Genomic DNA, 27,529 nt, shown 5'->3' on the forward strand with positions numbered 1-27,529 from the left:
TCTTATTTTCCTTTTACGTAACTCTAACTTATTTGCTTTATCTTATAAGTTTTAATTTCTACTTCACTTACTTTTTCCCTTCACAAATTCCGTATGATTGTTCTCATGATTTTGCGCCAGCACGGACGCGGCGCCATTAACGCTACCCGCACCGCTGCCGCCACCACCCGCACCATTGTGACGCTTTCTCGCCGCTTGCTGTGAGCCGCGATAACGTTCCGCGCGGCCATTCTTACTGCCGCTGCCGCCACCCTGTCGAGGATTGCGCGCCGCCAGCGCTGAATCTACAACGCAACCGGAGAAGTGCAGCACCAACAGCAGGAGTGGCGTCAATCGCTCCAGCTTGAAGCTCTGCATTTTATGCTCGCTCAACAACAACAACAGCAACTACGACAGCAATAATGCTGACACGTTGACGGCATTCTATGAAGGGGCGTAATTCAGCGAGCGTGTGCGAGTGAGGTGTTGATAGAAGACGAGAGGTTTAAATGTACAAACTTCAATTTTGTATGATAAATCGAAAACTGTATTTTCACAAAAATTGTGCACTTTTTACGAGTAAATATCTAAGCACTTTTCTATGCTTCTCAAGCGCACACACACACACAAACACGACGAAAACCCCGCACGTATACAGTGTTATATGATTTGCGCATGCGCGCCGGTTTTTTTCTCGCAAAATTACACTGCGCTGCAATAATTTCCTGTGCGGTTGTTATTTGCACGCACGCGCATTTGTCGTTGGTTTCGTTTGAGCTGCAAGCAGCTACGTAGAGATACGACACACAAGCGCGGGCGCGGAGATTTCGCTTTTCGTTCGGTCGCTGCGGTTGAAATGGCGCAGCGCGGCGCGCCGTTACCAGCTTTTCGCAAACTTTTGCACAACAAACGAGTTTCGCGACGAGCTGCCGCAGTCACTCCTCGCGCTGAGTTGTTGCTTTCGCGTTCGAATGGGCAGTGGTTGAACTGGCTTGGGCGCACTCACCACATCCAACGTACGGCAGGCAATACCCTTTGCAGCGGGTGCCTCTTCTTTTCGAACTTGTTTTTTCTACAGCGCTTTGTCTGGATGCACTCCTATATTCGTTCGTTTGTGTGCTTGCGCAAATATTTGTGCCAATGTATGGCGTATCTTTTGTTTGTTTTGCAAATTAATTTCAAACACAAATGCGACGCGTTCCAATTAGTTTCATGTTTTTTTTTTCGTTTTTGTTTCAAAGGCGCGGGGTATAATTTTTGCAGCGGATTTTTCGCAATTCGTTACAATTTGAGTACTTCAAGGCGTGAAAAAAACAACACACGGCAGACAGATTTTTAATAACAACAATTTTTTGCTCAACGCCAAGCAAACACGTACGCACAAATCGAATATGTATCATTAGCGACAACGCAGCACGAAATTTTTTATGATTATGATAAAACAACAACTTTTATTAAATTTGAATTCACCAAGAATTTTTTTCATTTGAAAAAAAAGTATCAAATAACCGTCCGCGTGCGTTCCGGCGTCTGCGCAACAAAACGTTTTACTCTCAACTAAAGTTGGGAATTATTCCAAAAGTTTGGCCCGATAGTCAAGAGCCTCAGAAAAAGGGGCGAATTCACACAGATACTCGCAAACACAGACACAACACTTTGAACAGGTATGCAAAGGTATGCCGTATGCCACACCGCATGGACGCGCAACAGTGCAAAGCAGGTAAAAATCCGAAAAAATACAAACAAACGCTTACACAACACGCACACACAGCCATGCTTCAGCTGAATTTTTCGCCGCAATCATCCCGGCTTTAAATCGAGCGTAAACTGCGAGAGTCACAGATCGAAGCCAAGCAGAGTAAACCAGAAAACCAACTGAGTGCACAGCGCTGTCATCTCTACTGAAAGGTCATTTACAAACCAAACAAGTAAACATGAGCGCAACAATCTCTTCGGCAACGCGGCGAAAAACTTACCGCTGAGAGGGCGAGCGCGCGCGCGTTCAGGTGTTGTGCAATTAAGCGACGCTCACCTGAGTAAATACAGCGCGAGCGCACTTGGATTCATGGCTTCTCGTTTTGTGCAAGAAAGTAAACACACTTACACACACACACGCATACATGCATAAACGAAGGCATAAATACTCATACGAATTTATGTATGTGTGCGCGCTTGTGCAGCAGTAAATCTTTAAGCCATTTGCTCGATCTTGAAGTTCTTGCCTTATAAGCTGAGCTGAACTGTTTGGCATGTCTGCCGTCTGCCTCTGTGCGATGTCGGCTGGCGCGTGGGTTAGCGATTTCTTCTCTTGTCCACACCAGCTTTGGTGATATCTTTCACTTCACACTTCACGCTATGAGTGTTTGCTTGTATGAGTGTGTTCGTTGGTAAAAAGTCTTATACATAATAATTTGTGCTTAGAAGTATTTTCCAGTATGCTCTATGCGCTTTTTCGGCATTCTTTTCTGTTGTTGAACTGTTTTGCGCAATCTATACCTTCATCTATGTTGAAGAGGAGTCGTATGCCTAGAACAATAATTGCTTTTGTGCAGTTACTTTATGCAATCTTAGTAAAACTGTTTGAAGCTTGAGCGTGTGTGTATGTATTTGCGTGCATATGCCAGCTCGTGCCTTCATAGTTGCAGAAATTGCACAAATGATGGGACATGAAGCTGCAACTCGCTGTTGTTTAAAATACTAAACCCTCCCACTACGTCTGAACCGATCTGAAAAAAAATTCATATATAAGTTGAGCTAGGTAAGGGGGCTTTTAAAGTACTTCCACCCGATGGTTATTCGAATGCTACACATATCCATCTGATCATATATCTATTTAATCATGAAGTCAATAAAGAAAACCATCATTCAAGACTTCAACGCCGGTGTCTTTTTCATTGGTAATGGTTTTTACGTGGCGGATCCTAAACCCAGCGCACAACCTATTGCTGAGAAGGATGGTTTCTTAACCGAATACACGTTTATATAGCGAGCCGCTTTCTCCAAGACAGACGCCCGCTTGCAGCCGCACCTATTGGTGAACAGAGGCTGCAGACTTCAGTGAGCCCTTTAACCGAATATGTCGGCGTGGCCTCATCTAAGCTCCCTCTCTTTCTGGCGTGACCCAAGGCTCTACTCGGATTGGTCACGCACATGGGTTGCTTACGTTTCCAAGAGTGCGCGCAAGAGGACGCAAGTGTCGGGATTGAGTATAGCCGTGAAACTGTAGCTGCATACGCTGAACAACGACTATACCTCATTTCACTCGAACGGACTGCGACGCTCCAGATCTGAAGGTATTTCCAATTGGCGTCAGTCGGCACAGAAGAGGAGCGACTAGAGTTCTTTGTTTAACTAGGCCAAAATCGCTTAGGCGGGGGCCTTTATCGACATCGAAGAAGCTTTCAATAATGCCTTTTCGGGGGCTTTCGTCAAATCCCTAATTAAAATGGTAGCCGAAGCCGGCCTTATTAAACTTACACATTCCATATACGGAGGGGAAGTGACTCTATACAGGGATTGGAAAGGTTAGGCTTACGGGTGATTGCCTATGCGGATGACGTTGTACTCTTGGTGAGAAATGGAGTTCTAGGTATATTTTATGCTCTGATTCAAGGTTACTTTAACCGGATGGCTAAGTGACGTGCAATGAGTGGACTCGCTGTAAATCCTAGTAAGATGAAATTCGTTTCGTTCACTTTGACAGATTATACCCCACTAGGCAAGACTAGCTAGAGCGGGTACAACGGTCCGCTTCATTGGAACAGTGAGGCACTTAGGACCATTCACATTCTGGCAATCTACGCGCAATAGCTGTGGTCAGACTTAGGGACACTGGACGCTTAACTGACTGACGATTCAGAAATTCTAGTAAGGGAATGGCTTATCTCTCTTTTTGACTGCGTTTGATTATTTGCACACCATCTATTTGTCGAAGCCACTTTCGACAGCTCGAAAAGGAGTTGTTTATATGCTGCGATGTCAGAATTTGGTATACCCGCGAATCTAATACTGAACTACTAAGGAGCAATTCATTACAACAGTATACAGTTCTTGGCTATTACCGATAGCACCTGATACCTGAGGTTGAGGGAATATCGTCCGTGGAAAGAACCTACGAACCGGCATGGACGTATCCTTTATGCTTTCAACAATCCTAATTCTGTATTTGGAGACAAACCCAATTTGACAAGGGATGACGGAAATTCGTTCCAAAATACATCATAAACCCACCCTGTCGGAAACAACAGCTTAATAACTTCAGCACAATTTTACCATTATGGAAGGAGTGCACGATACTGATTTTAGTGAACGTTTTAAAGCATCTTTTTTTACAGCTGGCTCAAAAAATTTTTTTTTGAAGTGGGAGACCCTGCTCTCAAATGACCTCCAAATCAAAAAGTCTATTCGAGTACCGAACACGGTCGGTGTTTTTCAGGTGGATACTTGCATTTCCATTTTATCAGATAGTCAGGCGGCTATTAAGGCCCTTGGCTCTAGCATAATAAAACAATGCAGAGAGTACGTTATCTGGCAGTCCGTACACTCAGCAGCTTTAATGCAACGAAATGGCCGACGAGCTAGCCATCCAAAAACCAGTCGGCTCGGCATACCTCAGTGGTAGGAGAAGCTCTTACACATCTAAGCTACATATATCAAGGGCCGCTGGAAAAATATAGGATACCTCGGGAGAAAAAACAACAATCCTACAGGGCCTACAGGTGTATGTGGCCCACCTACTGCGGAAATCGGACTTCAGTTATCATCAAACTGGGTGGTTTGGATCTGTATGGACTAACTGCTATTTTCACTGGACACTGAGCCATGGCTACACATGTCGCAAGACTAGAACCGGAACTAGGGTGTTCGATTATTCGCCTTTTTTCCAAAACCAGTTTTCGAGTTATTCAAAAAATTACATTACATTAAAACGCGTATGTTGCTCTGAACAGGGGCGCACCCAGGAATATATTTTAGGGGTAATTTTATATTTCTGAAAATATATCTCCGGAAAATACTGAAAATTTGCTTCAGATAATACCCTCTTTAAAATACATTTATGCAAGTTTTATGTACAGTATGTAATAAATAAATAAACGTTTTAAAATTCATAAACTGCACTTTATTTACAGATTAACAGAACTCAAACGCTTTTAACCGACTTCAAAAAAAAGGGAGGTTATCATCTCGCCGGAATACATAACTTTGGACCACGTGAACCGTTTTCAATAATCCTTTTTTATTANTATTAACTGAACTCTCAAGAAAAACGAAAAATTTCTTATAAAATGACGGACGAGAAATGGAAAAGAAATTTTCTTCTACCAAAATTTCTTAAATCACTTTGCAGCTCTCAAGAAAAAAAATGCTCGTATATTTATTCCCTCATGAAAATTTACAGCAAAAGCAAAGCGCTTTTTCAAGCAACAGAAATTATAATAAATATTTCTTATAATTTCCTTGAGAGCTGGATTCTTAGCTTTAAGATACAGATTGTATTTGAGGTTATTAGCTTTAGGGGGGGTTTGAACCCCAAAACCCACCCCTTGTGTGCGCTAATGGCTCTGAAGACATGACACAAAATTACAATAAAATTATTAACAGTAAAGATGGAGTTTCTTTAGAAAAAAAGCAAAATAAGTTCAAAGATTTTTGATATCAAAAGTAAAATATATAAAAATCTGTGAAAAATTCACGTTTGGTTTAATTTTGACTTTTTTTAATACTTTATTGTTTTTTTTTCTGCCTTTTTCGGATTTGTGTAGTACTCTTGCCGTCGTAGCCGAGTGCGATGGTTCAATTTTTGGTCCCAGAAACATCAAAAAAAGTTTTTTCAAATAGCGGTCGCCTCTCGGCAGGCAATAGTAAATCTCCGAGTGTAGTTCTGCCATAAAAAAGCTTCCTCGGAACTGGAGTAAAAGTGCCGATCTCTCCATTTGTGTCACAACATCAAGAAGCAGAAGTCCGGCCAAACGTGTAGAAAACAGTTAGGCACTAAACATTAATTTATTGGAATCAATATATAATTTTAAAACTATTTAGGGGTTTCTCTTAAACTGGGAAAAGCCTTGAAAACTTCAAAAACTCAAAACTTTTGTTGAGAGGTCAAGATTTTTATGAAGTACAAGAAACAGCTTTGTTCGTTAAAAATATTCGGTTTATTCGATATTTGAAAAAATCAAGATTTCAAAAAAGAACGCCTATAAATATCGAAAAAACTGGTGGAAACCGGTTTAGTAAAACCGAGTCAAGCACCCTAACCGGAACGCTACACTTCTTGTCGTAGCAATTAACTACTACAACTGTGATGCTGATAAAATCAATGGCAATTGAGGTTTCGTATGTATGTAGGACATGCAAAACTGATCAGTTGACAACAACCACAAAAAAGAGACCAGGTGGACCAATACAGGCTGTCCACTCACTACTTTACATTTAAAATAATTTTTATAATTTTTTACTAACTATAGCGTATTTATGAATATGTACCAAGATTCTTTGTACAACGAATCTATATATAATTATCTGCAAATATCCTTAAGTACATCTACAGTATCAAGTCGGAAAATCCATTTTTCTGAAAAACAGATACATATTTATGTATGTAGCTATGGCTGTTGCAAAACACAAATAAAGGAGATCCTGCATACTTATGTAAATAAATTTGCATTACATGACGAAGACAACTACATATTTAAACTGACGCCAGCACAAGTCTACGTAAACAAACACAAGCATTTATTCAAAGGTAAATATGTATGTCACACGATTTATTTAGGATAATCAACTCGCCAAACGCGATAAGATCCTGGACAAACTCGCCTTCGATAAATATTTATACAGACAAAAGTAAATATGTACTTGCGTGTCAGCGATTAGCTTGAACAGATATTCAAAAGCACAGATTATGTATTTTCATCTCTTACCTGGAAAGAAAAGAGAAAATGAAAGAATAAAACATTAATAACAGGCAATAAATAACTAATAAATATTGAATAATTAAGCAAATTCCAAGAGGCAACAGCAGCGCACCAGCAAACGCTCGAGGACAGTTTAATGATGTGAAGCTACTAGCAACAGCGACTGATTGGGGAGTGTAGATGAGCTGATGAGCGACCAATAACCAAAGAACAGAACGTTGAGGCGGCGGACTCATGCATATTTATATTTGTTAATACATACGTATGTACGTATGTTTGTATGTACATACTTATAGGTACATATGTACATATGTTTCGCTTTAACTTTTCACCAGACAGATATCTTCAGAGATTACAAATTAAATATTAAAGGTCTACACGCGCGACATTCGCTCAGATACTGGATGCTCTACCGAAAAGATGCAACGCGCGAATCAAATTTCATCAACATTAATGCCCATAACAACAACAACAACAAGAACAACAAGTGCGCAAAGCGACAATAAAAACCACGACGAAAACAAAGATGACAACCTTCACCTGTCCGCTGTCGAACATGGGTTGTCACAAATCGATGCACAGACGAACAAAAACAAAAGGAGCAAAAAAGCAAGCGGCCAAAGGCAGCGGCCAAATGTGAAATGACAGGCAGCATTGCAGCATCAGAAACACCGATCGTTAGCTTCATCTGCCGCCAGGTATGCATGCAGTCTTACCACCCGCTGAACGTTCGGTTCGCTTGCCAGTCCGTTTTTGTCAGCCAAGCACTCAGTCGTACATAAAATTAATAACGTGCAATTCGTATTCTTTGAAAATCCTTTACGACCCCAAAACGAAATACAAACGAAAGCATAAATGCTATACATATAAGTAAAAGTATGTACATTAAGATGCCTCACCAAAATAAAGTTGCGCTCTCTCCAACCGAATTATAAAATTTATTATATTTTAAGGCTTCCGCTAAAATATTTCGGAAAAATATTAAGATTTACGTGAGCTAGACTGTTTTGAAAATACCTCCAAAGATTGCATTATTTTGATTGCGTTGATACAATTTTCAAATGCTTTTATGCTGGCATGCCAATCTTAAACTCTTCTATCATCTGTGGTGATTTTTTGGAAAAATTATTTAAAAAAAAACTCAATTTTTATAAGCAAATATTAATATTTGTCCGAAATATTTTGGCGGAAGTCTTAAAATATAATACATTTTATATTGAGCAAACAGTATCGATTTTCTTTTCTTTTTTGTTTGGTTGGAGAGTGATGCACCCCAATGCATATATTCATATTTTGGTTTGAGATGGAATGCTTCATTTGCCGCACTCTGCTAGACATATACTTGCTTTTGTAGTTGCTCAGCAGCAAGCAAAAGTCAAAAATGATATTTTCTTGATTTTACGGTTGTTACCATACACATTGGCAACGCCTTCACCAATTCCACTACCAACGAAAAAGCGACAGTTGCTGCGCGCGCGGCAGGTGTCGGCAGCGCGGTGTGAAGTTTTTCGATCCAATGTCATGTGTGTTGCATGCAACATACTGCGTTTGCTAACAGAGGCGTTGCATTGTCTTACAGCGTCTAATCTTCGGCCTATTGTATTGGCTGTGATTTATTTTTTTTTATTTGGTATTTTTGTTTTGGACATATTTTGTTGTACAAAATGCTTTCGAATTGGTATTTCATAATACTTATACCTGAGGGAAACGAATGCCATAAGTAGTTCGGCATTATGCTTCGAGTGGACTTACGTTGAGAAACACTTGAAGAAACAAAGGTGCCACTTGAGTGGCCGCCCGGGCGCCATTTGGGTGAGCAGGGATGAATTTTCACGGTAATGAGAGTTATATGTGCATATATGTTAGTGTAGATTTTTTATGTGTGCTGAGCACTATTATGCACCCGAAATGTGCGACAAAAAATATTCTCCCTAAATGGAAAATCTAAATTTTCCTAAATTTGAAACCCAAAATAACTGATGGATAACTGCCAAATTACTTTTGGCAATTGAAAACCATGGAAGTTCCGATCAAGACAACTCGACTAGTGGTAAAGGTTTATCCATTTTGCAAGTAAACCTAGGTTGAGTTATGCCGATTAGCCAGTGTGTGGCTTGGCAGTTTTCTTAGCAACAGTAAACAGCTTTTAGTGCCTTCTTTCCGCGGGTCCCTTTACATCGGTAAAAATCCTATCCCCAGGAGACAAATCTGTAGCCTGCCAAGGGCCGAATACTCATAGACCATTTGCTGCAAAGCCTACTGATTCGTTGCGCTCCGCTAGCACATCTCACAATTTGTTCAATTTTACTAAAGTCCCCCATGAGATAGAGTAAACACTCGTAGAGGATGTTCTCTATAGTCTTCTCGTTCGTTACGAATCTGCCAAACATCTTATCATTCGTTAGACTTAACTTAAAGTGAGTGTCCTGATGGTATAATACATATATAGGAGCCAAGTTTCTACCTACTTCAGACATAAAAGATATTCCTGAACTTGTTATGTGGTCACAAGCTCCACACTTAGTTTTTGCAACACCTTTCCCGCCTGCTGGATCGTGTTTAGGCCCGATTTCCATTTTATTGCCCGTAGTAAAAGTTGCACATGTTTATGCCTTTAATGATATTGAGATCTGTGCACAGGAAAAGCCTGTTGAAGTGACGGCTGCGACATTTCGCTATCTCATTTCCTTCTATTCCCTTGTGACCCGTTATCCCAGCAAGCTTACTAAGTTAAATTACCCAACCTCCTTGTCCATTCTGAAACGCACCTCGTCAGCCATTCTTTTATGTACCCCAGACTTCGATCTGAGTAGTGGCTTTCATTCCCTCCAAAGTCTAGGTCCGTAATCACGTAGCCTTTTGTCCAGAAACTGTTGACTCTACACCACTGTGGCAGTAACGTCCGCACGTAAATTTCTCCGGGGTACTAAGCCTGGCAGCTCGTTTGAAAGCGAAATTCGATGTCATCGTGTCCGCTGACGAAATATGTAACAGTGTATAGAATACAGCTTTATTCTTTTGAGAAATTCTTTCTTCTTCACACATTGAACAACATCAACCTTGCGTTTGGGAATATCCAATAGCAGAGAGGAGGCTATAGGCTCCGGGTGCAGCCCAGTATCTTTTTGAATGTAAAGTGTCCAAACCAGCTATTCCCTCGTAAAGTTTAGTAGAATATTCGCGTAGGCTGTAAGTTAAGCAGGACCTCCATTCTTATTTCTAGGTATATTTTTGGCCAACAGCTCCCAGGGTTATGGCAAATATTCGATCTTTTATAGAAGTTCGAAGATTTTTATGATTTAGGAAGACTGAAGCCACCAATTAAAAGGCATAGTTCAGAAAAAAACTCATCGGCTTATTATCTTAAATCTAGTTTGGCAGCCTGCCTTACTAGAAACTAAATTCATCCTTAAAAACCCCAGTGGAATTAATAGAGCAGCTGCTGTTGGTGTAATGGGAGTGATTAGATGCTACCCAAGAGAAACTCTGAACGTTCTGTTGGTTTTGGTACTGATAGACATTTTTAATGAATATGCAGCTGGATCAGCGCGATCAGATGGTAAGCTTTAGGGTACTAGATAAAATGCCGTTCTAAACAGATCACCATCTGACATACATAAACGCGTTGCCCAATAACTATCACGTTCAAAAGATCTGGGCTAATACAAAAACCCCGCAAAAAAGTCCTAAGCCGCAGTAGCGGAGGTGATATCTGCCTTTACAGATGGATACAATTTGGAATTCGGGGTAGGTCAAGTGTTTATTTTGTTGCAGATTGTAGAATAACAGAGAGTGCTTAAGTATATAGGCTAATCAGAGGTGTGGCTACACAGGATCGTTAGATCGTACGATTACCAGACAGATAGGGAATGCCTAAAGCCCACTTACAGCCGAGGCTCTATTTATAAGAAGCAATTCAAATATTTACCTACAAACTTAATGGTATATGGACAGGACAATAGCATGTGGATAGACAAATCTTTGAACAGTTTCTACCGTAGTTGCAGCGACCAGGATTCGAAGTAGCCGGTTTAACGCTGCCTGCCCTTACAAGATGATGGCTAAGGGCGCTTTACTGCAGAATATTTCGCAAAAAGGACTTCACACACTTTCGGTGAAATTTTATCCCCGGTGAATTTTTCCCATACTGCGGGAACTAACTTTTCTAAATAACCAGAGCATAAGTTGTTAGATAGTCTGTATTTTTCTATGTTTACAGTCTAATTATCACTAAGTTGCCTAATCTCTAAACAATCATATCAGTCTGCTCCGGAGAAAACAAATTTTCATTGCTAAATTTTCAAATGCACATCATGGCGATGGACTGGTTTTAAGGAAGATATTTTTATTAGTATACCTTCATGACCCAAATGGTTTGGTAAAGAGGTCTTGCAATTTTTGATATGAGCATCTTCATGAACTGACATGCAATGGTTTGGGACTCCTCCCAAATGCTCAGAATTAACAAAACCAAACATATGGATCAGCTCCTCTGAATCTGGATTGAGAGCCACTAAAGATAATTGCTGAAGCGTGTACTTTTTAACGTGAGATTTGCCATCCGCAAAAACGATATTTAATAAGCGCGCCACGTATATAAAGTTCGACTTCGCCCGAACTAATACTTCTCTACTTGCAAATTCTACTCTCTACTACAAATTCCTTTTACTTATCCCCTATATATCCTTGAACGCAGTTGCAAACAAAAAAAGGCAAATAGCCGCATCGAATGCTTTCATATAATCGATGATGATCCGTCAGTCAAGTTTCACGGTGCATTAAAAAATTCATTTTAATAATGATTTGCTATCAAACTTTCGAATGGCATACCAGTGAGGTAAAAGGAATTTCTCGGAAGCGCACAAATGCACTAACACTAACCCAAACATGATGGTATGCAGCTACCCTGCCGGAAAACCCAGAAGTGGGCCAGCAAATTTCTTATGACCAGAAAATTTTATTACCAAAAAATTTTACCAGTTCTTGTCACCGCGATTCTAAATACGTAGGTAATGCAGTTAAAATATTCAGCAATTCCCGCTATGAAGAATTGTAGAAATACTGGCATTGCATATTTCACGGGGCAATACTTTGTTACCAGCTTATGAGATGTCGTTCCCACGACAGTCGGGTCTACGTAACCGGAACGACCCAGATTTATATCTGGCCAAGGACTGTCACTCCAGCAACACTCCCCAAGAACCCTTTGGAGAACTTGTAGGCTGCTACAACAACAACAACATGGTAACGAAATTTACCGATTACAAGAGTACACAGAATGCGAAATTTTTATAACCAGCGCAGAATAGACCTGTTAGAAGTAAGTCTTTGCCATCGATTTCGCGCATCGGTAGTACTGCTGTATACTCTAAAAGGGCTTTAATTCCCAAAAGGGGCCCCCAACTCAATAACATCTAAAAAGCCCGCGTCGGCAGATGTGTAATTCATAATTAATGTGGAGTTTAAAGCAAAAACCGCTGGTCCATTGCTTATGAAAGAGATTTCTATCGAATATTTCCCGGCTGTAATTTCAAATGGAAACGAGTTAGTTTAGTGCTTAGCGCATTTTCCTACAGGGTACCTAGTCATGTTTAGTGTTAGTTTCTATAAAGACAATGCCGCTGCTGCAAGTCATGCGACTACGAGTTCTTCATTTTTGTCGACGCAAATACTCTTTGGCCACCACTTATTACGCCCCACCGCCTGTTGCTACTCAAGAAAGCCATAAATGTGGCATCTACATACCACAGTCTATTTACATACACGCTTTTAGGTACGTATGTTTGTATGTACATTAGGGTAGTCCAAAAATGCATTTGAAAAAGTAAAGTCGGAATTTTTATGCACTCAACCCCTAGGATTGTTCTATACCGAAAAAATATACCCTTGTTTTTTTTTAACCAAAAATATTTAGAGGTCGCTCAAAGCGCCAAAAGTTTTTCATGTATTTTATATGGGGGAAAACGAATTTTCGTAGAAATGGTATAGAATAGTTAAAGATCAATATTTTTCTACCAGAAAACTCTGTTTATCTGCAGGAGATTCCCAATAATAATACCCAATTGATTATTTAACCATTTTTTGATTGCAACTATAATGTATAGATCCACCAAAAACCCACAAAAACCCCGAAAAATGCAATGGGGCGACTAATAAAAAATCGTTAGTATTAAAAAATTGTTAAATAAACAACTGCGTATTATTATTGAAAGTCTCCTGAAGTGACCAAAAAAAAAAAAATTTCGAAAAATATTGACTTTCAAGAATTCTATACCATTTCTACGAAAAAATTTATTTTTCCCGTATAAAAATACATGGAAAACTTTGAGCGCTTTGAGCGACCTCTAAATATCTTTTGATTTCAAAATAAAAAAAATATAGGGGTATACTTTTTTTCGATATAGAACAATCCTAGGGGGTGAGAGCATTCCAATTCCGAATTTACTGTTTTTGGACCACCCTAATGTACATATGTCCACATGCAAATCGCGCATAATTTAAAGGCATTTGAAGCCAATGTTATTGAAATACAACAACAAGCTTCAAACAACCCACCAGCATACAGCAATCGAATAACCAATAAGTCAAAAACCAAAAACAAACTACGAATACATCAAAACACACAAAAATTCGGCGAAGAGAAATAATAAAATGTTGACCCAAATCAAAGCGCGCATTCCAGCAATCAATTGTTACAAGTGTTAGCAACACCGATTCCGCTACGCTCGTTGCTACTACACCGCGCACTGCGCGCCATCCTCCCAACGCCACCATTGCCGCCGCCTTTCGCCAGCGACGCAACAACGAACAAACACGAATGAAACTTGTAGAGTCAGCGCCAGATCCATGCCGTGCCACGACACTCCAAAACCAAAAGATAACCACTTAACTTTACTCCACTCGAATCGCGCAACAACTACAATAACTACAACAACTTAATATTTGGCTAACAACAAGCGTGTAAGTACAACAACTAACAAAATACGCTATGCGCACAATAAAACAAACAATCAAACAATACCTGAACACTCGAAATGCCAACATAATTTTGACTAACGATCTTTCACATCATCTCAAAAGACGAAATTTCGAAGCCTCCACTAGCTATTGTCAGCTGTCCCGCATAATCGATTGTCTGCATGTATGTATGCATGTTTGTAGGTACACCGACAACAACAGCGTTCTCTTCATCAACACGATCAGCGCACGATCGAAAATCGAATGTCGACAAAATGTTGCGCTACATTTAACCAAACACCAGTGGGAACCCTTGAAACACTTCTTTACTTGCAGCGCTCTACCGACTACAGACCTGCGATCCCCGCCGATCACCGTCTCCTCCTAAACCGCTTGTTCTTCTCGTGATCGAGCCAAAGCACAGTTCGTGGTCGTTGTGGTAATAAATTGAACCTTTAAGGCAATGATTTTGATTTGCGAGCGCAACACGGCACCATGGCAGAGGAGGCGGCAGGCGTAACAATACAAGTCGAATCTCTTTTGTTGAGCTAAATTTTGATGGATACCCACCAGCAAGCAGCCAGCTAGAGACCAGACAGCTAGAGAACCCCCCACTTAAATTAAAAGATAAAAACAACAAAACCCTATCATCAGCCGCCCGAGTGAAGGGCATGACGTTGGAGCAAATGACGGGTGTGGAGTGGTAGGGTTAAGACAGGCAGCTCATTATGCGCCCGTGACGCGCAAATCGATACCCCGAGCAGTTTTGTAAGTACACGACTATATGTATATGTATAAGTATGTAAAGTAGAAAGCGCTCCAATCAAGATTGTAGAACTTTATGTAGAGGCGTTGAGCGTTTTGTGGCGCTGATCGTTCGATGATCGTCGATTTTTGATCGCCGTGCGCATTGATCAATAACAATGATCATCAGCGTGGTTGTGCTTCAGACAAAACACGATAGCAACTCGGGTAACAACAACAACAAAAACAAAACAGCCGAAACTAACAATCAAATCAAGCTGGAACGAATTTTTCCCGCAGGTACCCAATTGAATAAGGTATGCGCGCATGAAGCAAATGATCAAGAGCTGAGCCAAGAGCAACAACAAATTATGTAGAGCATGCAATAGGCAGCTGCTGCTTTAGATTTCCATGAAGCGCAAAAGCATTAAACTATTTTTTTTTCAACTAGGATTTTAAGAAAATCTACGAAAATTTGAAGAAAACGCTAACAGCACAGCTGAGAAGCAGAGTAGACGCAGAGTCATCAAGTGTAAAGCAATAGCGCATGCAGCTGAGTTGCCTACGAAGATCCTTGGTGCAGCAGAGCAGTGCAGACAAAAGGTGGTGTGCTAAACAATAGCGCAGGTTGTCGGTGCGAGGGAACTGCATTAACAACAACAACAGCGCGCCATACAACGAATCAAGCACGTAAGCGAGCGTGCAACAACAATAACGGGCCGATATTTATAACAAAAGGTCATGCCGTTGTTGCTTGAGCTCTGCTGCTGCAATGCAATTGTTGCAGCATATCCATTTTCGGATAGTCTCTGCGCTGGTCGCTCGATTTCAAGTACCTCAATAAACGACTGTACTGGCTACACAAGCAGCCAGCCAACCAGTCGATGTATATTTGAAGGTTCTGCGCATTATAAAACAAAGAGGAACAAAAGAAAAAAAACAAGTTGCTTTCAAGCGGAGATAAATTGAAAGAAAAAAAATTTAAAACACAAAAACAAAACGTCTAGTGAAAAGATGCATTTCAATGGCGGCTTTGCGCAACACAATAGCCAGCTCAATTGCAACTGCCAAAAGAACAAAATGCTTTATGTAATCAGTGCTGCTGGAGGCGTCTTTAACAAATTCCCACTTCAGTTTAAGCGCCCCAAACGGCAGGGATGCTGCAATCATTCGCAAACAAGTGTAAGTAATCCATTCTCGAGTAGCCCAACTGCGGAGTAAATAAGGTTCTGGTTTTTGGCTTAGCTATGCCCTTTTTGGGATACGACTACTTTTTTGGTGCGTTTAGGTTCTTTAAAATGTTCTTTGGAGCGTTAAAGCCAGTGTAGTTGTTCGTCAGGATGAAATTCATAGTTCGTGGGAGGGTGCATAATTGATGCCTAGCGTGAAATTAATATAACTTAAGGGTGTAGTGCTTTCAGGCGTAATCTTAATGAAATCCTTGTGAGAATCTCTAACTGCGTAAGCTATTGAATAGAATGCAAGTGATCCCTTGCAGGAAGTAACACAGTATTGATGCTAACTATCTACCGTATTAATACTTTGTTCCTTCCTTGTTGCACAGAGGAATAGTGTCAAAGAGCAGAAATCCCGCCGAGTTGCTTTTATTGAAGTCTTAGTAAAGCTTTGCTGCGGATTAAAAGAAACTATAACGATTTAACAAATAGATAATATGAAAGGCGTTACAAATTAATTAATTCTTGGAAAGTGTATAGCACATCCCGCTGTTTCTGCACGTATTATTTTGTGCAGGTTTTCGACAAAAGAAAATAAAAATATCACACCTCGGTTTTTTTCTATTCTATCACTCATCTGAATAGGTTTACCAAGATGAAAAATATTCATGAATTTAATTTGTCGAAACTGTAGGCACCATTATCAGGAAACTTCCAAGATGAAGAAGTAATGTGGTAAGCTGGAATGAGCGAAAATCGATTTACAACTTCCGGTGAACTGGTGAGTGGTTATTGCTTTATAAACCTAACTATTTTTCTTGATGTTCGATCTTCTTTCATATCTTTTTTATATCTCTCACATCTTGAAGAAAAGTGCTGCTCCTTAAACATTAGAACACACTCTGTTGGGCAAGTACGAAGCCAGACGAACATCCTAAGCTTGGGTTATGTTATCATAACTGATCTGTGAGATATCTCATATACCATTATTGTATGCTTAAAGTGACTAAGAAAATGGAGGCAGAGTCTTCAACATAAGTCATAATGCAGTTTTTAGCGAGTGATAACAACTTGCTCATTCTTTGGTCTGCAATTTCCTCTAGGCAATAGAAGTAAGTAAAGCGAAGGTAAGCAGTCAGTCAAGCGTGTCAATTCTTACTTCAACGCTTAGCTTGGTGTGAGATGGTTTGCCGCAAATCTACCTTTGGAATTGGTAGAATAAAGTTGGAGGTTTTAGCGCTGCATGAAGGAAGCTCGAACTTGGCTGTCGTGCCAAGCAATATGCTGCTCTTCAAAACAAATGATATGATAACCTATTTTAAGCTACCTTCTTTGAAAAGAGTGAACACAACACCGCTCCATTACTTTGGTTTAACAATAAGTTCTAACTCAGGCTCCTTAGCTATTATTATAGAGTGAAACTATATGGCAGAGTAGGCAACAAGGCCTCAGTCTATGTCCAGCTGATTAACCTGAGCTAATGTGAACTACCGAAGCTATTTTTCGGCTTAAAATCTTTGATCTTGTTCAGCAGCATAAGACGATTTATTCGTACACCGAAATAGCCAAGCAGGGAACGGAAGTACTCTTGGTAACCTGTACTCAGGGGGTAGTAGGAATCCCACTACGCTCGTATAAGTTTTAACTATAATTAAGCTACAAGGAAAATATCGAGACCGCATTCCACAATGGCAGGACAAATCTAGCAATTAATTAATGTTAAAATGTCGCAGTCAATAATATGTACAGGGATTTCTACAATGCGTCATCATTTTCTCGGAAGACACTTTTTCGAATATTTTTAGCTGACTTGCAATCAGTGAGTATTGCCTTTTCAAAGGAAAATTAGAGAGTTAGAGCTTTATCTTTTTAAAGCTTACCTCCTCACACTTTTTGAAAGAGGCTGTGAGCTCAACACAATTTATCCTAAGCTAGCCTAATTTTCCTGCCTAGGATCATTCAAAAATAGAGTGGGCGGCTTTTGGGACAGGGACCGATCATAAATGGTACAAAAATAACGGCAAGGAAATGAGAGGCTAAAGCCGGAGCATCGTCTGATGAATCCGAAGTATATACAGTAAATTATCCACTCGAACTCATCGAAAGGGAATTGCATCTGCAATTCACACATATGCCTGGTACATGTTGGAACAACCTTCAAAACTGCCGAACTGCGGGGAACATATGATCGCATTATGACAAGCTGAAGACAGAAGAAATTCTTAAGAGGGCAAGGAAAGATATAGTCAAATTAACAGCCACGATAGCGGAACATTGGCCCATTGGTGAACATGCAGCTAAAATGAGCCTTCCCTACACCCTCGGTGCCGTAGCTGCAATCTCGACGGAAGGAAAGAAATGCTCCTTGCGAGTGCCCGCATTGGCACGAATAAGGCAGAACACACTCGCGAGGTTTTCCATCCAAAATTTTAGGGAGATCTCCAAATTCATCATTACAGATGTTTACCCTCATTTAGTTTGAGAGGCAAGATTTTTAAAACACAGTTTTGTGTAACTGAAGAGAAGATATATACCACTCATTGTCATTCAAATTCATAGTTCTGGATGGGTACCAGTTCCAAGAATCCGCGAAGCAAAAGGAGTTACGTTTTTGTGATCCAAAGCTGCTACTTAAACTGAAGTATACAGCCCGTCGGGAACAACTGCCTAATTCATCATTCAAGGCATCAGTTTGCCCTGGCAGCAAGCATTAGTTCTATCCTTCTTCTTCTTGTTTGGCTCTATGTTCGTTCATCGGTTTGAGCTAAAACATTTCCAGCGGCGTCAGAATTGGGACGGATCCCGTAATAGCCGTTTGATATCCAAGGGGGTCTGAACTGATTAGGAGACAACGATATCAGCATAAGAGGAGCCAAAAACTAGATCGCTTTTTTATATCTTCTCTAAACCTGACAGAGATAATAAGCGGTGGTGCTAACGAGATTAAAAGGAAGCAACTCCTATCATCAAACGAGCACTCAGCACAAGCGCGTCCAGGCACCGTTCATAGTTATAATATTGAAGAACTAGAGTACATCATCTACTAGGAAATTAGTATTAACTACAATAGCAATGTATGAGCTTTAGGATGGCATAGTCATGGTGCAGAGAATTGAGATTTAGCGGCTCCTCTAACTAGGCTATATATTTCGAATCTTCGTGAATGCGTGACACCGCTGAGGGCTTTAAGGGAAGAGGTAAGATCATCTACGTCGGAAAAGAGCAGTTGCAGAGATGCTTGGTTTCAGTTTGTATTTTTACCATACTATAAAGAAAAGACATCTCATCAACTCATATTTTCGTACATATGTATGTATTTAAACATTTTCTCTTTTACTTATACTTAGATATGTATCGAATACAAGAACACTACATACTCCGTAGTACCAATAAAACCCTTACAAAAACAGTACGCACTTGCACAATGACGAATAATCTAACAACAAACAAAACGCACGTGCTATGTCCTCTAATTAAGGGCTCAGCGTTAAGCTTCCTAATTGGCTTACACGTTACTGTCACATGCCTAAGACGCCACAACAAAAGCAAAACCCTTCACTGCGAGTAAGTTGAATGCTACCTCTACGTAACGCCTTACAACACTCAAAGTTTTGTGACAACAAACGACGAACACAAGTCAATACGTAATCATTACACCGCAACCAATAATACTTTCGGCCGGCAAGCTATAAAGTGGCCCAACAGCTCGAACACAAGATCACTCATTGCGATCGAATGTAAGTGTGTGTTAGTTCAATTAGTTACCTTTTCTGCCAATGAATATGTAGGCCTACACTTCTCCAAGCATACAATTGTAAGGGCAAACGACAGCAATGCAGACAAGGCAACAAAAAACGCAAATCGGCTTAAAATGCCCAAACTTTATTGTCGCAAGAATTTTTATTTTTCTTCGCTTTGGACCATTAAAACTATTTACAACAAAGCTATAGCCATAGCCTAAATTAAAAAATGGAAAAAAAGAAAACAACAACTAAAGCAAAACAATAATACTCGGTAATAGCTACAAAGTGCTGACCAGCCACGAAAACTTAGCGTCACGCTATAGAGTTCGCTATAGAGGCAACAATGCGAGATTCACTTATGCCAATAAAAAATTTCAGAATTTATTTAAGTATGAGAATTTCGGATGCTTGCGTAAAGTGTGTAGACATGAAGCGCACGACAAAGTGTCACGAGTTCGCTATGCTGATTTCCTAGATTTTTTCCAATGAATTGCTTTGAATTCTTAGTGAAAGACATGTTTAATTACTCAAAATCTTGATTGAGGCCACGGTACAAAACAAAGCATGCTAGAGAGCATCACAATATACATATGTACATACATGTGGGTCTAAGAGACAACATTTTCAATAATGGGGGTCTCATTGGAGTCGTAACATAAACTCTTGCAAAAATCGATGGGTAAATTTCGTATGCCCTAAATGGTTGCAGAAGTTTAAATTTCTGAGTTAATCTTATCTTTGAGCGAAAGAAGTCTTATTGTGGACCAATCCTCAATATCCTGTTAGATCCGTGTCCATTTAGTAGCGTTCAGCGAGCGTTGTCATCGTTACAGTAAAGAGCAATTTCAATAGGCTCGGACCTCCGATAGAAAGTTATTACAAGCATAAATTTGTGTGTTAACTGATGTTGTTACTTTTTCTCAAACAAATCCTTTCAAACTCCCATACTTCCGGTCATAGGCCCCTTTGAAACAAGGCTACTTAGATACTCTGCAACATAGCCACGTACAAATTTCATCTTCAATGCCTAACTTATACTTTAACACTTTACTAAGTAAACAATAAGGGGAAAAGAAATGCTATGTTTTTTATTAGGATCCACAATTTAAGTAAACATTTGCGCGCATGCGCAGCTGTCGCTAAAAATAACAAGCTAATCAGTAAGTCACTTTTTCACGAAGTGCCACGGCCGATTGTGTAGAAATGTTACAGTTTGTGATTGTACATACATATGTACATATGTATGTAGAAGCCAATAGCTTAACACTACGCCCAAGTGTTGTTTAAAGATAGCCTGTCTTAACCCCATACATATATAGCAACTCTAAGCATTTTGTTGTCCGCGCTGTTAATTGTCTGCCCTCTTCGGAGGGGAGCACCAGTAAGGGGAACGCTTATCGAACATTTAAACGTTTTAAGCTTTTGTAAACATTTATAAAAACATATAATTTGTGACAGCTTATTTAAGAGAGTTGTTGTTGTTTTCCTCTACCAAGCGGGGCGAAAGAAACGATTTTTTCTTTACTTTTAATCACCCGAAAAATGTGCGGGTTTTTGTTTGCAAATAAACATTTGTTGATATACCGCGACCGAGTGCCTGACTGGCCAGTCAAGGCAATGTACTCAAAAGTAACAACAATGCTCTAATAATTGTGCGAAAAATTTTGGCGATTTTTTGGGCGGCATTTTTTATACATATCTCTTCGTGTCTCGAGTATACGCGCGCTTTCAAAAGTAAATTTCGGTGTTTCTTTCCCCTCAACAGCTTTGCGAACACATTAACAGGGCAATTCTGTCTAAGACTGTAAAAAGTTTTTCATAAGACAAATGAATGAGAAATGGCAAGATAGTTCGAAATATTTTGGTTATTCGAGCACAAAAGTCTTAGAAAAAAACTCTCCCGCTCGTGGTGAAAAGCTATTTTGAGTGAAGGCATCTGTATATCATTTAACTCGCGTCACTCAATAGTCGCAATGGCCGAGTGGGCAAGGCACAGGCGTGCCGATCGTGAGATCCGCGTTCGAGCTGCTTTTTTTTCATCAAATTTTTTTTTTTTAATTAAATTATTCCGATTTGTTATTTTAAAAAAAGATATATATATATATTTTTAATTTAATTTAATTCTTAGAAACGTATTTTATATATATTTTTTCTCTTTTAATTTTGTAATGGTTTGGTTGTTATTATTTTAAAAATAATATTTTTTAAATTTTATTTACTGCCGGTTTCACCAGCAATTTAAACGGAAAATGATTTCTTATTTGCTGTCAGTTTCCATATAAATTTCAAAAAATTAAAATCATTTTCCACTTTGCTTTCGTGAAATTGACTTTAGTCTTTAGGAACTTGTTTTATTTTTTCCTTTTTTAAATAGGTCTTTTTAGTTAGATTCTCTTTTAAATTTTTACATTTTAGTGTGTAAGTAATTTCATTTACTCTTTAGAAATTTATTTTATTTATTTTTTCTTTATTTAAATTTAATTTTTTATTCTTTTGTTAATTTATTTTTTTTTACTTTTTAGATTTTATTTTTTTAAAAGGAAATATATTGTTTTACTAACTACATTTTTAGGATCGTATTCATTTTTTTATTTTGTTTTTTTCTTTTTTCAAATAAAAATATTTTTGTGTTTTAAATTTTAAGTCGTTTTTGTATTCCTATTTGTTTAATTTTTTTACTTTTTAAATATTGTTTTTTAGTTAAATTTTCTTTTAACTTTTATTGTGTAAGAAAGAAACATATCTTTTTGATTTCATTTACTATTTTTTTCCTTTATTTCAATAAAATTTTTTTCTTTTGTTACTTTCATTTTCTTTTAATTTTAAGAATTTATTGTTTTAAAAAGGAAAACATATATTTTTTTTATTAAATTAAATTTTTAGGATTTTATAAAGTTTTTGTAACTGTTTTTTTTTTAATCAATTTTAATTTTGAAATATTTTGATAAAAATTTCTTCATTTCATTTTCTTTTAATTTTGATAATTTATTGTTTTAAAAAGAAAAACATATATATTCTTTTAATAAATTAAATTTTTAGGATTTTATAAAGTTTTTGTAATTGTTTTTTTTTTTTTTATATTTTTAATCCATTTTAATTTTTAAGTATTTTGATAAAAATATTTTTTGGTTAATTTTGTTTTTTTTTTTTAACTTAATTTCCTTTTATTTATTAATTTTTATTGTTTTAAAATGAAAAATAAATATATATTTTTTCATTTAATTTAATTTTTAAAGAATTTATTGTTAAACGGCGAACAGCACAACGCTAAAACCTCCCCGTTAGCAAATCTTGCAAGTAGTCTTTCGAAAAACAGTAAAGAGCTTTCAATATAGTGTCCAGAATTGACAATTGTCTTACGAAAGACTTTTGTCTTTCAAAAGACTGTGGTGAGTTGCCAGAATTGTCCGTTTTGACTTTTTGCTCAAATTTCATAGCTTCAACTTAATCGCGCGCGATCTTCAAAAAAAGCAACGATAGCAATGTCATGCTTCTTAGCGGTTGGCCGCTGGTTGCTTAGCTTCATATATACATACGTATGTATAACGTATTCATATGTATATCCCTCGACTGAAGTTGAAGTCAGTGACCGTTGTGGTAAAGATACCCAATTATGTATACACGATTGCAGCATACCTACATACAACATACATACCACCCAAAACGTCAACCGAAGAGCTAAACGATCAGCGATTGCCACCTTCTCTTTGCCAACGATCCTCTACATGCTCTCAGCTTTCAGCGCGCTTAGCACTTAGCCAACGTTTATTGTGCAGCTTAACTTAATGTTTTGTATTGTACAATTGCATTGTTGTTCCCCGACATATAAATATATGTATGCACATACATACTTGCCTATAAACTTAAGACCACTTTCCTGGTTTCCTTGAATTCCACACGACATCCCAATTGCAGTCGCTAATTTGTTGCTTGCGCATGCGCCACACAAACCAGCAAAACCCAACACTGTCCAGTTAAGCGTCCAACGATCACCGGCGAAGATCGCCATGCCTCCACTGTGTTGTGTTTAGACAACGTCACGAAGGCGCAAAATGCATTCAGGACCACAACGAATTCGCAGAAAATTAATCTTTTGTTCTTGCAGCTTTCTGTTTTCTGACGTATTGTATGTACGAGTACTATTCAGTGAGCGAGTCCATATTGCAATTGCCACAGTCGCAAAGTTTGCATAACAAAAACAAAAAAATCCAAAAAAAAAAGGAAAACAAATAAGAAAACCTAAAAGCGTCGCGGATAGGGTGATAAACAGTGACTGAGTTATGAGGAAATTAGCTTTCGTTGTTTCTTAACTATGACTCTTGTGCGCTTTCGTGTGGCACTGTGCAAGTTCATTTGTGGGTATTGTTTACTGACCGACTGTGTTCTTTAGCTGTTACTGCCATACAAACCAATGCGCATAGTATGTATGTATGTATATATATATATATATATTTACATTTGGCACAGCTGCAGCAGCTGTGCTGCGGCACTGGCCGTGATCCTGAAAGTGCTGAGTTGGCAAATTTTCCGCTTTAAGCGTAAAATTCCTGATGGAATGAATACACAGCTGGCTTTAGCTGCGCTGAAGATTAGCATACAAGTTAGAGGTTATGTGCTATGGAAAATTATTTTATTCTTAATGAAAAAATGCATACAAATTGCAATAATGTAACTACATAAATTGTGTTGAATAGGAGGATTTAACTCAAATAACATTTTATGCATGTTTACAGGAAGATTCACTCTTATTTCATTGGTGGCAAAAGTGAAGTCTTTAAATAAAAGTTATTTTTAGATTTTGAAATCAAAATGCAAAGGAATTTTGTTTGCTTTTTATTTTTCATGCCACCTCGTTTGGGTTACACTTTTCTGGATCTGTGCAGAATATTTCGTATTTTAATTTTCGGAATTAGTAGAGACCTTTCGAAATTCTACTGGACTTCGCCCTCCTCTAATTTTTTGATGATTTTTGCGAGAGGTTTCGTGTTTGAGGTTTCGAGAGCCTTCGGAAGTTTTTGAAACTTTTCGAGATTTTTCGAAAACATTTGAGGATTCGATTACTTGAAATGCTTCAAGATCTTTCGAGATTTTTTATGACCTTTTGAGATTGGTGGACTTTTTTTCGGAATTTTCCAAGAGTTTTCGAGACCTTTCCAGATATTTGGGAGCTTTCGAGATTTTTCGAAACCTTTCGGTATTTTTCGAGAATTGTTCGATAACTTTTAAAATTTTTTTCAGAGCCTTAGGGACTTTTCGAATTCTTCTCGAGATATTTTGGATACTTTAGTAATCCTTATTTGATTTTCGGAAATCTTCCGGTATTTTTCGTGAATTCTTTAAGACCTTTTTCGAAACCTTTCGGTATTTTTCGAGATTCGTTCGATAACTTTTGGATTTTTTTTTTCAGAGTCTTAGGGACTTTTCGAATTCTTTTCGAGATATTTTGAATTTTTTCGTAATATATTTAGATCTTTCTAATTTTCCGAAATCTTCTGGTATTTTCGTGATTTCTTCAAGACCTTTAAACTGTTTTCGCGAACTCCCAGGTTCACTTTCTTGGAATGAATGCCTAAGAAATAAAATAAACGAACTAACGGTTACTTTTTAAACTAAGGTTTCGCTTTTTATTATAAAATCCATACTTGCTTTGGTCCCTGGTGAAAAGGGCTTAGCCATAGAGGCATGTAAAGAGCCACAGGCTACTACTCGGTTGATCATGTTAACCGATAAAACGAAATAAAGAGTCTTTCATGTACTTTAAAGAAACTTTAGAACTTCTCAACGGAGTTCTCCAATAAATTATAACATTGTACAACATTTTCAGTTTAGGGCTCAAGAACGCCCTACGTCAGAATTCGGTGGAAGAACCGCCTTTTTCGGGATTTGATTGAAAAAACTGAAAATCTATTGAAAATATGGTGATGTAGAGCGTTTTTGAACCGAATTCTGAAATAGGACGTTGTGCAATCAAATTCTGAGAAAGGGCCTTTTTTGAACCGGCTGCCGAAGTAGGTCGATAATATCTCAGTTTTTTTTATCAATTAGAAGTTGACCGTATTTAAAACAATCAACGTTGGTTTAAATGCAAATATTTATACATTCAAAAGATCCCTCTGTGGTGTTGGGTTAGACAAAAACGGCCATGGAAAGAACTTAAAGGAAAAGTGCAAACAATTTTTCTCAGAATTGTTGTAAATATATAATAATGTTTCTTCAGACTTTCAGAAAAACTTGCTTCCAGCTACTCGTTTGTTCGATTTTTCGTGTTCTTCTTTCATCGATTTTTGACCAAAATTAACCCGTTACTCCAGTGATATTACTAGTAAGTATTTAGGCAATACAGTGAAACCTCTCCTAACGGACACCTCTATTAGACGGACACCTCCCTTGGGCGGACATTTTTTCCTATACCAAGTTTTAAGTATAAATTTCGGAACAAATTACTCTCTCTTAAGCGGACACTCTCTTGGCCGGACGCGGACAGTTATTTTGCATAAAATTTACACAAAAACTCTATTGGGCGGACGCGAACCTCTTATCAACGGACATTAAGATTTCTTTTCATAACAAATCAAACAAAAACCTCCGTTGAGCGGACGCGACCTCCTCATAGGCGGACTACTAAATGGAAAAAGGAGACTTCCCGCACAAAATGTGATTGTTATGCACACATTTAGTTTGGTTTGCGCAGTGGTTTAGGTTCGTTATTTGAATTGTCAGAAACCCTTGGAGACTGATAAAAACATGAAAACTATTGATGAAAAAGGTACTGACACTGAAAAAAATTAAAAATAAAACTTACGTCAATCGACAATTTCCCAATTTTTTATGTAATGAATCTATGATTTTATGTAGTTTATGGACTAAAATATAACATTTATTTTTATTTTGTTATTACTGAATATGTACTTACGCACATAAATGAAATGTGCACTTTTGAAAAAATACATGCACATTTTTGTTTGAACGATGTAATATCAATATCTTTTATTCAAATAAGAAATAGTGACTATACAATTAATTAAAACATTAAAAAGTTCTAAAATAGGCTTCCCTCCATTAAGCGGACACCTCTCGTGGGCGGACAAAAAGTGACTGACGGTGAGTGTCCGCCCAAGGGAGGTTTCACTGTATATGTGAAAGAACCCGTTAGTTTTACCAGCGTATTTGTCATGCAAATCGACTCAACAATGTCCAGTAATTCCACTAACCACTGATGTTGAAAGGGTCAAGTTATATTAGAAAGTTGGATCTTTTAACTTATTTGGAAATTTTTCCTTGTTGCAAGACATATTGCAATTGATTTTTTGATGAAAATCGCTTTCAGTCGTAAATTAATTGGTGCTCATAGGATTCTCACCATTTCGGCAGAATTCACTACGGGACGAAAGCTTTCCCAGGGTTATTCTGCTTACCAAAGAACCATTCATATGTTGGATACAGTCTTACACTATTGTAGAATTTTTATGGCAGCTTGAGATTCAGATTCGAGTATATGAGACAACCAGCTGGCCATCAATTTTGTTCTAAGGTTGCCACAGAATTCACCCAAAGATTTATTCGGATGCGCAGATCAACCAAGGAACTTGACTTAAGAAAGTATTCCCTTTTCTTCGGAGCAATCGAAAAGGTTTTCAACTAATTTCGTGTCGAAGTTTCTTCCATTTCCACACATCTCGAAACACTACCTGCCTTCTACACCCTTTGTCCGGGCGACAATCACTGCTGGCTGGCTGGCTCATCATTTGGCTCATCGATTTGCGATTTAACTTGGTCATGTACAAAATGCCAACAGCAACAACAGTAATAACTTTAGGTGCATACAACAAATCCATTGTTGTAAGTACGTGTTGCAGTGTGCTTATTGCAACATCGTCGCGTCTTCGTCTTCGTCGTGGTCATCGTTAGTGGCGGCTTCGATTTGCCAATGCCGTTGAAAGCGTCGAGCAACATTGCTTGGACACATGAACATATCTTGTACGAGTAGTTACACGTGTATATTATTGGCATTTGT

General features: G+C 38.4%; 1 protein-coding gene across 2 annotated transcripts in view; it reads right to left on the bottom strand.

Annotated features, from left to right (window-relative positions):
- Window positions 1-27,529, bottom strand: part of Egfr (epidermal growth factor receptor) — a 217,638-nt gene that overhangs the window by 63,143 nt on the left and 126,966 nt on the right. Inside the window, exon 1 of one of the 2 annotated variants that reach the window (XM_017634123.1) lies at window positions 72-1,591. The exons of the other annotated variant lie outside the window; for it this stretch is intronic. Coding sequence (XP_017489612.1) covers window positions 72-357 — 286 coding nt within the window. The 5' untranslated portion in view covers window positions 358-1,591. Of the gene's footprint in view, window positions 1-71; window positions 1,592-27,529 lie in introns of those variants that run through there. 2 annotated transcript variants of the gene reach the window in all.

This window comes from Rhagoletis zephyria, unplaced genomic scaffold (assembly GCF_001687245.7).
Source record: "Rhagoletis zephyria isolate East Lansing unplaced genomic scaffold, Rhagoletis_zephyria_1.1 Rzeph_scaffold_00112, whole genome shotgun sequence".
Taxonomy (NCBI): Eukaryota; Metazoa; Arthropoda; class Insecta; order Diptera; family Tephritidae; genus Rhagoletis; species Rhagoletis zephyria.